Source organism: Lissotriton helveticus, chromosome 5_1 (genome assembly GCF_964261635.1).
Source record: "Lissotriton helveticus chromosome 5_1, aLisHel1.1, whole genome shotgun sequence".
Classification (NCBI taxonomy): Eukaryota; Metazoa; Chordata; class Amphibia; order Caudata; family Salamandridae; genus Lissotriton; species Lissotriton helveticus.
The window spans coordinates 1,628,561,866-1,628,575,518 of record NC_136065.1 but is presented as its reverse complement, the minus strand read 5'-3'; the positions used below and the strand labels follow the sequence as shown (position 1 = coordinate 1,628,575,518).

Sequence of the window (13,653 nt, the reverse complement as noted above, 5' to 3'; positions counted from 1 at the left end):
CTGACTGTGCCTTTAATGATATAATATCAATCCTGCTTGGGAGTGTTCCTTTGAGTTTTTTGTGTGAAATTCATTGATACATATTGTAATTTGATATGTACGTGACATACCTTTGTCCAGTGTAGACAATATCATTGTCTTTGACGCACATGCCAAGCTATGATTAGAGCCAGGAGATCAGATCCCGTGCTCAGACGACATCCTGAGATAGGGGATTAGAGCCCCTACCACATGTTCTGAATGCAGCCCCTGCTGGTGCTGGAACAGTGGGGAAATTATATTTATACGTTGAAGTGCACACAGCTGGGATTTGAGGTCATGAGTTGAGATGCCGATATCTGATCCTCATGAAGGCCACACACCTGAGCTCAAGGTCTGATGAGACAGCTGCCAGAGCTAGGATTAGAGTGTGAAGTCCATATCGTGTCTTCCAAGGAAACCCAGGGAGGAACTGTTACTAAACATGTAAAACTGCTTATGGTCGAGAATATAAATTGATGCTCTGCTAATGCTTTGGATTTCATGTCTTGTTGAGCAGGACAAGGCTGTGGGCTCATGGGACGGATATTTCAAGGGCCTCAAACTGTGTTCCATCCCCGCTCCGGAATTTGGAATGATTTTACCAATCGCCAAAGTATACAGAGGTGCGTTGGTAGCTGAAGAGCAGAGTGGGAAATAAATATGTTGGTCAATGATCAGACTTTCACCTCAGCTATGTTACCTCTCTTCTCTCCTTCTTTTCTCCGTTCCTTCTCTCATCTTGATCCTTACCTCATGCTTTGCTCAACCTTTTCTGTTTGCTTCTCCCCTTTTGTTTTTCTTGCCCCACCTGCTGACATCTCATTCCCTCTTCTCCCTTTCTTCTTCTGTCTCCCTTTCTCATCTCTCCAAACTCCTACCTCATTCTTTGTCTAAGTCTCTTATCTCCCTCTTCATTTTACTTCTGGTTGGTCAACCCAACTTCAGTTTTACTCCCTCCTATTTGTGCCTGCTATTCCATCTAAGATTTTGTCTCATTCTCTCCCTGTCTCACCCTTATTTGCTTTCTCTCTGTCTCATACAGTCAATCTGTCCCTTTTTAATGACTGTCACACACATTAATTTCCAGTCTCTCTCTCTGTTTCTCCTTCATATCCTTTTCCTAAAGCTAACCATTGTTTTCATATCCATTTTCAGTCCCTCATGCGGTCATAAACCAACTTGAAAGAAGGAACTGTCTGCCACGTGGCGGAGTGGATAAGAACCACCAAAACCGGTTACCCCAGAGCAGACAAAAAGGTACACGTTGAGACCATATCATAAACTCTTCATTCTTAAATAATTGGTCTGATATCTGCTCAATTATAGTAAGAGGCAGTGGTCAGTAGTAGTTATCTTGGGTGTAGAAAGGAGGTTAATTATTGGGCTTCCAACAATTCTGCAAGCTACACAATTTAGTAATTTGAGTTTGAATAATAATGTGATGATTTAATACATTTGGCAGGCTCAGGTGTTTATTAGAAATTGTAATGTTTGCCCACTAAATTAGGCCTAAACGACTCCACTGGTTTTACACATAACCAAGGTGTGAACTAAACAATTCTGCCTTTGTTTACAAGTACTCACAATGCAAAAATGCCATCGAAAATCACCCAGAGCGCCTCTTTTTCTGAATTCTTAAATCTTTGTCTCTTGGATAAATAAAACCCTGCAAACCCATGGCTATTAATTGTATAATATGTATTGATGGATGTGAACACATCTAAAGCATTAATAGCTTCTTCGCATAAATAACTTTGTTGCAGAAATAACAGACATCACTTAATGAGAAGGACCGCTAAGCCCATACAGAAAAACAAAATGGATTCCCTCTCATATAACCCTCCTGGTTTTTGAAAATTATAAAAACACCAAATTCAAAATTACTGGAATGTAAAAATATACTTTTCAATCTCTACACATGGTGGGAAATTAAAGTTAGTTTATAAAATATACATCCTGGGTGAAAATACAGAGCTATAAATCTGATTTTTTGCAAGAATTGAAATGCTTATGCTGATGTGCTGTTGAGATGAATTGACATAATGAAACAAAGTATTTTTTTTTGTTTACCCAAGTAATTGCTTGCTTGAAAAAATGTATTTGGTCCTCATCAGCATTCTTATATATTTATAAAAGTATTGATGTTTGTTAAGTCAAATATTGTTATTATATAAGAAACTTAGAGTACACAGAGAGAGAGAAATATTTTTTGAACTAAATAGATACTATGAATAGATAGCTGTGGATGTTTTTGTACTAATTATTAGCAAGTTGAAATATTGTGTTGAAGTTCGGTAATCAATTGGTTCTGTTCAGCATCTTCAGAAGTCTCCCCGCTTTGCTCAGCCTGGATTGCGTCTCTAGTAGCACCTTCTCACGCATCTGAAGCTGTTTGTCACCAAAACGTACACCCTGCCGCAACTCTGCACTAATCATACCGGACCAACCACCTCTAAATACACCTTGCAGAAAACATACACATGCTCTTTAACTGTGCCTCTCCCTACATCATTATTTCTTTAATGCTGTACTGGCTTTTGGTTAACTGTATTCACAAATAGAGGGACAAAGGGCTTTTATACTTGAGGTCCAGCACATTTGCCGAAATGCAATATGAAAATTAAAGTTGTGCAGTTCCTGAATGATCTAGAATTTAGCAATATACAAAGGACAGTAGACTACAGAGTCAAAGAGATGGGAATCCATTTCTTTGGAATGTAATGCCCTCACACACCCAGTTGGGTGTCATGCTTCATCATCGGGCTGCTCCTCGCCTGGCCGGTGCTGCAATGTCTGACGAGCTCCCGATGAGGGGCACTTTCGCGGAGATCTTTTTCCAAATAGCCGTTTGGTGTCGTGGGGGTGAGAGATTTAGTGAGTGTAGATGAATAAGTGGTGTGTGATGTTTATGTGAGTTAAAACAGCGTTGGGAGTACCAGCAAAAATAACTTTAATTGTGGAGTCTCCTACCCTGATTAAAATAAAGAGGAAAGGTGCAATGCTAAGTTAATGTTTTAGGTGTGGCGCTCTTCCGTGTGGTTGGTCAACATGTTTCATCGTAATTCTACAAGTCTAGAGGTGATTCGTCAGGACCTAAAGTTAAAAAACTATCTACACTAAGGTGGACTGGAAAACAATAATGAATTAATGTTTGGGATTTAAGCCACCATGACTTACTCTGTCTAATGGCTGGTAGTACTGGTTCTACCTGTTATGCAGAGAAAATCACATATTAGTGTATGATGTCAATCAAATATCACAAGTATCAAACAGTACTGTCCTATTCCCTGTGTGTCTAAATCACAGCACACAGTGGTGAGGTGTTACAGGCATATAAACACCAGGTGCCAAATATTGAAGTGGTCACATTATTGCTCAAGTGTGTAGTGACCAAATTTGTGTATTAAAAACCAAAAACGGGCGAAAGAGCACAAAACCTACCCTAATTGGGATATACTACTGCTTCATCAATCACCGGCAGGTCAAGGTATGAGGTACTTCCCCATATACTACAGGGGTATGCATATAAAAAGGAACAGTTAAAAGCTGCCAGCTTGTGAAGTTAATAGCGTTTTAATTGAATAAACTAGAGGATTTGATTTGTGGGCCTCCTTAGAACATATAGTGACATGCTCATACAACTCGCTAACTGGCACATAAAGAAATACACATCATTCAGGGGTAGTTCATTAACATTGCCCACAGCATTAAAAAGTGATCCCCGTTTTGGTGGAACAACACAGGATTTATATTTGTTAATGAAGTTGGGCTAAAGAAACAAAAAAAGGGAGAGGAGGTAGGGAAAGTACATCTACCTAGTTGAATGTTTTAAACTGACTTGGAAACCCATTAAGAGGGGTTGGGAGTGTGAAACATCAACAGACCATAAAGGTTAATATAGTACTCACGTTTGCGTAGTACGCTATGTGTCCAAGGACCTACCCACTGCTGCCGGGACCGGGAGGTATGGTGTAGTGAAAAAGCCCAGTTTAAATACCTGCTGCTCCTTCTCGTTAACACCTGATTGCTATCAGCTGGACCGCTCGCATGAGTGAGGACAGCCATTGTGCTGTTCTCTCTACTGCGGGCGCCATCTTGGAGTGCGTACCCAAACTTGAGCGAACTTCCCCAACACCAGTAACATCAGTCTATTGGTCACCCTAGATGTAGAAGCCCTCTACACTAACATCCCGCAGAGTGCCACACTAGGTGTGATTGAGGAAGCCCTCAACAAAACTGCCTGGGACTCGCCCAAACCCAGCAGTTTAGTTTTGGAACTAGCAACACTTGTTTTGACCAAACCTTTTTAAATTCAAAGGTCAATTATACCATCAGACTCAGGGAACTTCCATGGGGAGCACCATGGCCCCTAGTGCAGCTTGTTTATACATGGCCTCTTTTGAAGAGGAATTCATTTTAGACAACTCCAACCCATACCAGGAAAATCTATGCCTCTGGAAGAGGTTTATAGATGATATAATCATCTTCTGGCAAGGCAACGTGGTTACATGTAATGATTTCTGCGTGTGGATTAATACTTTGAATCCATACCTCAAATTCACAAGCTCCATTTCAGAAACCAAATTCCGTTCCTTGATCTCTTGATAAGGCTAGTTAATGGTACCTTGAGCACAACAATTTATAGGAAGCCAACGGATCACAACAGCCTTCTACTGTTCAGTAGTTGCAATTGCGTGCCCTTGAAGAGAATCTCCATGTGTCACAGTTTCTGAGACTCCACAGAAATTGTAGCCAACTGGGGGACTGTAAAACAGAAGCAGAAACGTTGGCAAAAAATATTGAGCAACATGAATATCCTGCACGCAGTATTGCCCTTTCAAAAAAACGCACAAGAAACAATAACAGGGAGCCTCTATTAGAACCTAGAAATAAAGCAGAAACAGAGATGTTGACCTGTGTAACAACATATACTCCAGCCTCTAATAGGATAAAAAATGTAATCAGGAAACATTGAGACATATTAAATACTGGGCGCATGACTCTTGAACAACCATGCTTTGCCTTTAAACGATCAAAGAATCTGAAAGACATAGTCAGTCATAAAAGCACAATTATTTAGAACATACATAAAATACAAAAGCTTATAGTACACACCAATTTATACAGTTAAAAAAGAAAGAAAAAAGCAGAGTATTCTTAGAAGCCGGAGGGGGTGATATACTACAAAGTTGTAAGGTGTTTTTCTGACCTTTTGACCACTCATCACTCGATAATTAACAACCTTGAGTGTCAATCAAGGCCAGGGAAACTATAATTAAATTTTTTTTTAAAACCTTGAAAAACAATTGCAATAAGTAGATATTAAAAAGGAGCATAAAAAGGATAAAATAGCTGAGCAGGAGAAAGAATTTCAGGACAGTTTTACTGGTGGAAGAATGTGCAAATTTACATTAGCAGCATTATCGATAAATGGGCATACTTAGATTATTCCTGAGCTATATTTCTTTATGATGCCTCTACGTATACACCACATCACGAACAAAAATCTAGAAGTGGCAAAGACAAATAATGGATGGGTCTCATATTTTAGTAGCCTAAAGGCCTCGGTGTGGTCTCTGATCCCCACATTTCTGCACAATTGCAACACCCACTAAGAACAGGACCTTCTATAGGCAGGACAGAAGAGAAGAACATGAGGTTCTGTCTCTTCGGTCAACATGCACCCAGGACAATCCAGTTTGGTCGCTCCCTTCCATTTGTTTGTGAATGCTCGGAGCAGGAGCACCCCATGTCTAAATTGTAAAAACTGTTTCTCTGCGAGAAATGGCTGGATATTGTCAGACATACTGATCCATAATAGGCCTCGGACACGAACGGTTAACACACAAAGACAGTTGTGGGACCTTCCGCCTGTTCAGGGTCACTACCTTTGCAGCACTTGTACAGTGTGCGCCCTCACAACTGTGACTAAGAATATCATCTTCAATGGAACCTTCACATGGGAATTGGTGTAAACACGAATTTTAATACGACAAATTGCATTTATATGATTACGTGTCCCTGCAGTCTCAGATACATAAGGATGACTACACGTCCGGTCAAAGTGAGAATCACGGAACATTGTAGTAATTTCCAGTGTCATAAAGTGAATCCCAAAATGGGCACACACTTCTTTAACACCCAACATTCACCAGACTCCTTTCGTTGGGTAATTCTTGAAATAGTCACTAAAATCAGCAAAGAAGCTTTGTTTTACAAAGCACAAAGATGGGTGCATCGTCTGTCTTCTGACAGACAAGGACTGAATGAGGACATTCCTTGGAGCACTTTACGCACTTAAAAACTACCTTGGAATAGAATCTTATCACCGCATCACTGACCTCAATTGCCTTCCTTAGACCAAGTACACTAAGATTCACATTTATGTGATATTGCATATTGGAGATACTTTGCAGGAGATGATACTGAAGCCTTATTGTGACCTTCACTCCAAAATGGCGCCCAAGCTTTCCAAAGATTACAAAATGGCCCCATCCTCCTTTTCTTCTCTTTACCATGAACCAAGGATGCTCCAGTCTCACGATGGTTGCCAACCAAGATTACCCTTATAAACTCGACACATAACTTATTAGGTTACTCTCCTATCTGCATTTCACACAGTGCGGGGCAGAACAATATATATCTTTAATAGCCTCACGTCCGCTCACCATGTATATACTTTTTTTTTAGGGCGAGGCCTCCGCCCACGTAAGTGGGAGGAGTTTCGAGATCCTAATGTTAAAGAAGAGAAAAAAAAGTATCTCCTAGGGCTTTGGCGAGACAAATTCCACACATTCCTTAGCGTGTTCTGTCATCTGGCCAGTGATTCGTCTTCGTTGTGGTGTCGTTTTAATAGGCTTGAAGTGATAGGGTAAATGTAGTTTTCGGACGCCATGTTGGGCATTTTTCATGCGTGCTCGCGCAAAGAAGTACATTAATTATAATTAGGAGCTGTCAGGGTGCCTCCGTAAGTGAATCCAGATGGCCGGGCGCGTTCACCATTCAGCAGCGCTCCGCGCGCTGCTGCTGCATGCCAGGCCGGGAAAGGGCTTCATTAGCCTCACTCATCCGGCGCTGAGACAGCAAGACACGGGGGCCCACGCCCCCCTCCCTCATCGGTATCGGCGAAGCTCGGCCCACCCTGCCTACCACTTGCCATGCAAACGAGAAGCACCAGTATCGAACGACAACCCTCCTGCTTCTGGGCGCTATCGAAATACAGACGTTACTTTGGTGCAGTTGATGGCGACAGAACAGCGCAGCTGCCCCCTCGTGAGCTGGGTACTAGTGAGACTGCGCCCTCGTGAACTGTGCAATAGTGAAACTTTGCTACAGCTGTGGCGACCAGCGCAGCTGCCCCCTCGTGTGCTCCGTGGCGTACAATCACCTGGTGGTTAGTTGGCATGGTTTGTTCATTCGTTCTGTCGCTTGTGACTGGAGCTGACCACGCCGCTGGTGAACAGCGCAGCTGCGCTCCCTACTGGCAGATATTAGTGAAACTGTGAGTAGCTGATGACGCGTGGTGCACGTTCACCAATTTCCATCTACACTGTGTCAGCGCGTAGAAATCCTCACCGGTGAGTGGTGCCACTACAAATCCTTGACTGAATGTCTGTCAGGAATGTAGTGACTGCGGGTCGTGTAGATTCGAGGAGGGCAAAGGTCACGTACTCAATGAGAGGTGGCAGCGGCTGAAGGCACGGAGTACAGCGGCTCCACTGTGTGGTCTGAGGCGCACTGAGCCCACAAGCACCTACCTCTTTTCCAATGGGTGAGAGTTTTGACTGACTGGTGTGAAACAGAGCAGCTGCACCTCAGCCTTCGGGCACAATTAAAGTTTTCTCGTCGTGTATGAAGCCAAAAACAAACACAAAGCGCCTAATTTGGGCTGGGTGCGTTTAAACCTCAAAGGGCACCGGCAAACACAAAGCACGGCTGCGTGACAATGTGAAAGCGACGACATTTTGTCATGTTGTGGCCCGAGTTTGCATCCTGGGGGGTTTTAAAGCTCTCTCCGCACCTTTACAAATTGAAATAAACGGACGGGGGTTTGCCCAAGATCACAACGTGTGGCCGAGGCTACCAGAGGCTCGCCATGCGTCCTCGACGCCACGAAGTAGGAGCCCCGTTGATGGTGGGATGCGCGAGTGACTACGTTTAAGCGCCTCGAAGCCCCTCGCCATCCTCATATAGGAGCTTCCAGGGCCCAGTACATATGTCTATAGGATAAGGCTGCCGAGGGGCCCTAGACCTCCCCCCCTGAGGGTGAGTATAGCGCCCTCGCTTGAGCCTCTCCCGCCAAAAGTTGGGCGCTGCCCTCCACCGACCACCCGCCCCCTGTCCACCCGCTGTCACACCCGCAGATGAGAGCAACCGCCGCCGCGAGACTCCCCACCCTCCCTCCAGGCAGCGGCATTTTATTGTAGCGCCTTGAAGCAGGCCGGTATTCTGTATACATTCCCCATTTACTGCACGCGCAGTCCAGCTTCACTTTGAAAAGGGCGCCTCAGGTCACTCTCGAAAGACAGAACCACCAGTTTCTGCGTACCATCAAAGAGAAAATACCAAGTGCCCCGCCCCTACCCCCCCCCATACCCAAGTTGGAAGCCATCCACACCATGGTGTTATTGGAAGGGAGGAGCATTAATAACTTTCAGCTGCCTTTGAAATACAGAACTGTCTTATTCTGGGCGCAATCCAGGCAGTTTGAGGGTTAAATTCAGCTGTTCTTTTTCAACACGTTCTGGCAGGCACCCAGCTCTGTATTTATAATACCTACACGAACAACTCCTGCTCTCATACAATGTACTTAAAACCAACATAATTCCACGGCATTTTAGACGTATTTATTTGTGAAGGCTGGGATAGGATTAGTAATGTTGAAGAAAAAAACAAATTTACATAAACGCAGCATTTACATTCTTAAGTTTATGCCTTGCAAGGAGGCAAAGATGGCCATTTGTGCCAAACCGAGAAGTTGATTTAACTAGAGTAGTGGGCATGGCTTCTGGGCTTATTATTCTATGTTCCTAATTTTAATTTCGAGCCGTGCACGACGAGTGCGAGTTGTGCAGCACGTTCTAAACATGGGTGTCCAAAGTAGGCCCAAGAGGCAAAACCGCGCCAGATTTTAAGGCAACAAAGGTAAAATGATTTTATATGCAATTGATCAGAATCGAACTCTTTTACCTGGTTAGCAGTTAAACTAACAAACTTCCATGAATCCGGCTTATGGACAAATGCTGAACGCCACTGCTGCACATATTTGACCCACTGTTAAAATCAGATTTTGATCTTTATTTGGGGTAGGAGGGCTTTTGACAGTGAGTGCAGAGTGACAGCAAGTGACAATGAATGCAAAGTGACAGCAAGTGACAGTGAATGCAGAGTGACAGCAAGTGACAGTGAGTGCAGAGTGACAGCAATTGACAGTGAGAGCAGAGTGACAGTGACTGCAAACTGAGTGCAGAGTGACAGTGACTGCAGCCTGAGTGCAGAGTGACAGTGAGGGCTGAGTGACAGTGAGGGCTGAGTGACAGTGAGGGCAGAGTGACAGTGAGGGCAGAGTGACAGTGAGGGCAGAGTGACAGTGAGGGCAGAGTGACAGTGAGGGCAGAGTGACAGTGAGTGCAGAGTGACAGTGAGTGCAGAGTGACAGCAGAGTGACACTGATTGCAGAGTGACACTAGAGTGGCACTGATTGCAGAGTGACACTAGAGTGACACTGATTGCAGAGTGACACCAGAGTGACACTGATTGCAGAGTGACACCAGAGTGACACTGATTGCAGAGTGACACTAGAGTGACACTGATTGCAGAGTGACACTAGAGTGACACTGATTGCAGAGTGACACTAGAGTGACACTGATTGCAGAGTGACACTAGAGTGACACTGATTGCAGAGTGACAGCAGAGTGACACTGATTGCAGAGTGACAGCAGAGTGACACTGATTGCAGAGTGTGAGTAGTGTGAACAGTGTGTAAGTGTGCAGGGTGCACATTGTGTGAGTGTGCAAGATGAGTCTGCAGGATGAACATTGTGTGACTATGCAGGGTGAACAGTGTGAGTGTGCAGTGTCAGCAGTGTGTGAATGTGTAGGGGCAGTGTGTGAGTGTGCAGGAAACAAACACTCAAAGTAAGTCCACCACACACATACATACCACCACACACAAGAAGACACACACACCATACACACACATACACCACACACACATACCACACACACACATACCACACACACACACACACACACACCACACACACACCATATACACACCACACACACATACACGACACACATACACGACACACACATACCACACATACACACCACACTCATCACCACTCATACACACCACACTCATCACCACTCACCCCCACAGACTCACCCCCACAGACTCACCACTACAAACACAACCACACACACAACAACACCAGCCGTCAGTACATGCTTTCACCAGGGCCAAACACCACCAGGCATCAATGCACTTTTTCACCAAACACAAACACCATCAGGCGTACAACACCAGGCAGCCGTCAGTGCATGCTTTTACAAGGCGCACTCAGCAGCAACCGTCGGTGCACGCTTTCACCAAACACACACCATCAGCCATCTCTGCACGCTTTTACCAAACACACACCCACCAGCCGTCAGTGCACCCTTCCACCAGGCACACACACCTCCAGGCGCCAGTGCACTCTTCCACCAAACACACACACCAACAGCCATCAGTCCACGCATCAATTGTTAACGCATCCACAATTAACTATTGTAGCAATCGCTGTATGATACACTTTACTTTTAAACATATTCATCTAAAGCACAGCATGCAACCATTGGTAAAATTACAATCTAACCCACATAATTCCACTACACACCACATGCACACACTCCATAACACATGGCAAAAAGACATTGGCATTTACAATGCCATTAGCTCAAACTCAAATAAATCCGAGCCCGATTGCATTTCTAATGCTTGTTTAAATAAGGCGGAAGCCCGGGCGGTTGAGTGCTTTATTAACTCCACAACCTCCAAAACCCTGTACCTGATCGGGGTTGTTTCCATAGCTTTCAGATGTAGAAACTGACTAGCTGCTCAAGTTAGGGTACCCACTCCAAGATGGCGCCCGCAGTAGAGAGAACAGCACAATGGCTGTCCTCACTCACGCAAGTGCTCCAGCTGATAGCAATCAGGAGTTAACGAGGAGGAGCAGCGGGTATTTACTTTTTCACTACACCATACCTCCCGGTCCCGGGAGCAGTGGGTAGGTCCTTGGACACATTGCATACTACGCAAACGTGAGTACTATGTTAACCTTTATGGTCTGTTGATGTTCCACACTCCCTACCCCTGTTAATGAGTTTCCCAGCCAGTTTAAAACATTCAACTAGGTAGATGCCCTTTCTCTACCTCCTCTCCCTTCTTTGTTTCTTTAGCCCAACTTCAGTAACAAATATGAAGCTTGTGTTGTTCAATCCTTAACTGGGATCACTTTTTAATGAACTACCCCTGAATGATGTGCACTTCTCTATGTGCCAGATAACTTTGCTAGCTGAGAGCTTTTAACTGTTCCTTTTTATCTGCATACCTCTGTAGTATATGAGAAAGTTCCTCATATCTTTACCCGCCCGGTATTGATGAAGCAGTAGTATATCCCAATTTCTGCAGTTTTTGGTTTTTAATACACGGATTTGGTCACTACACACATGAGCAATAATGTGACCACTTCAATATTTGGCACCTAGTGTTTATATGCCTGTAACACCTCACCACTGTGTGCTGTGATGTTGACACACAGGGAATAGGACAGTAGTGTTTGATACTTGTGATATTTGTTTGACATCATACATTAATATGTGATTTTCTCTCCATAATAGGTAGAACCAGTAGTACCAGCCATTAGACAGAATAAGTCATGGTGTCTTAAATCCCAAACATTAATTCATTATTGTTTTCCAGTCCACCTTAGTGTAGATAGTTTTTTAAATTTAGGTCCTGACGAATCGCCTCCAGACTTGAAGAATTGCGAAGAAACATGTTGACCAACCACACGGAAGAGCGCCACACCTAAGACATGAACTTAGCATTACACCTTTCCTCTTTAATTTAATCAGGGTAGGAGACCCCACAATTAAAGTTATTTTTGCTGGTACTCCCAACCCTGTTTTAACTCACGTAAACATCACACACCACTTATTCATCTACACTCACTAAATCTCTCACCCCCACGGCACCAAACGGCTATCTGGGAAAAGATCTCCGCCAAAGTGCCCCTCATCGGTAGCCCATCAGGCATTCCAGCGCCAGCCAGACGAGGAGCAGCCCGATGATGAAGCATGACACCCAACTGGGTGTGTGAGGGCATTACATTCCAAAGAAATGGATTCCCATCTCTTTGACTCTGTAGCCTACTGTCCTTTGAATATTGCTAAATTCTAGATCATTCAGGAACAGCACAACATTAACTTTAATTTTTATTTTGGTAAACTCTCCCATAAAACACTGCTGTTCAGTACTTTCCTACTTCATTAAACCCTAAATGAACCATGTTACAAATCCAACACTTCCCCTAGAGCAAATTGTACACCTACAACGCTTCTACTCCACATTTTCGTTACAACAGACGTTTCACTTGCTCTGTAGCCCACGCTATACTCTGCCATGATGAATGTTGTCTTATTCTGCTCCTGAGATTATATCCTACTGCAAACTGTACTCTCAAGTGCTCACCCATCATACAGCTCAGTAAGATAACTTACACCACCCATGAGGTACCACCTACAGCAGAGCACAGTCTTAGTGCGCCTTAGGAGGCACTGATACGCTGCTATATTGGGGTATCTGTCTCGATTCCTGCCTTCCCCGTCCCGGTCCGACGAGGTGACTAGCACCGTTGTGCGGAGGGCGTGGAGGGGTAGAGACAGGCACTTCCGGTCGGCTGGGGGGACGGGACGGTGTGCGTTCTAGTTGACCGCCTCAGCTGGGAGGGATTTAAGAACTATGCCTCCACGTTCGCGCAGCGGACGTGCGTAGCGGGCAAGCCCGTCTGCGCCCGTCCGCGGTCGGACGGGGACAGGGGCCGGAACCCCTGGCCAAAATGAGAGGTATGTACAATATTCTAGAGTGGAACTGCTGGCCTTATGCCCTCCGATGGACAGGGGCTGCAGACACAGTATGGTAGCTATGCAAAACAGCGGGTGTTCACACAGTGCATTTAGGCTATCAGCTGCCCCTGCCAAATCAGGAGGGGAGGTAACCATGATAGGGGGCTTACTTAATTGCAGATCCCTTAGTAAACACAAAATTCAAATACTGGATCTACTCTTAGATCAAGAACTAGATTTGTTGTTCTTAACAGAAACGTGGTTAGGCCTGAACTCTGACCCGGTTATTGTGGAAACACTCCCCCAGGGTATACTCTAGTGAGAGTGGATAGAATGGCTGGAAGAGGAGGGGGGATTGCTCTGATTCATAAGACCACTATTGACTGTGTGTTTGAACCTGCGGCCATTCCTGACTGTGAGGCGGGAGTGTTCACTTTAAAATTAAGCTCTAAACTGACAGTGAAAGGGCTGTTGATTTATAGACCCCCAGGTCCCTCCACCCATTTTGGGGCAAATTTATCA

The 13,653-nt window shown here is 44.5% G+C and overlaps 1 protein-coding gene across 1 annotated transcript in view; it reads left to right on the top strand.

The window, feature by feature from the left end:
• The window catches only part of LOC144755663 (ubiquitin carboxyl-terminal hydrolase CYLD-like), a 277,022-nt gene that overhangs the window by 118,065 nt on the left and 145,304 nt on the right, over positions 1 to 13,653 (top strand). Inside the window, exons 4-5 of the mRNA XM_078644830.1 lie at positions 539 to 644; positions 1,177 to 1,278. Of these exons, the coding sequence (XP_078500956.1) occupies positions 539 to 644; positions 1,177 to 1,278 (208 nt within the window). The remainder of the gene's footprint in view (positions 1 to 538; positions 645 to 1,176; positions 1,279 to 13,653) is intronic.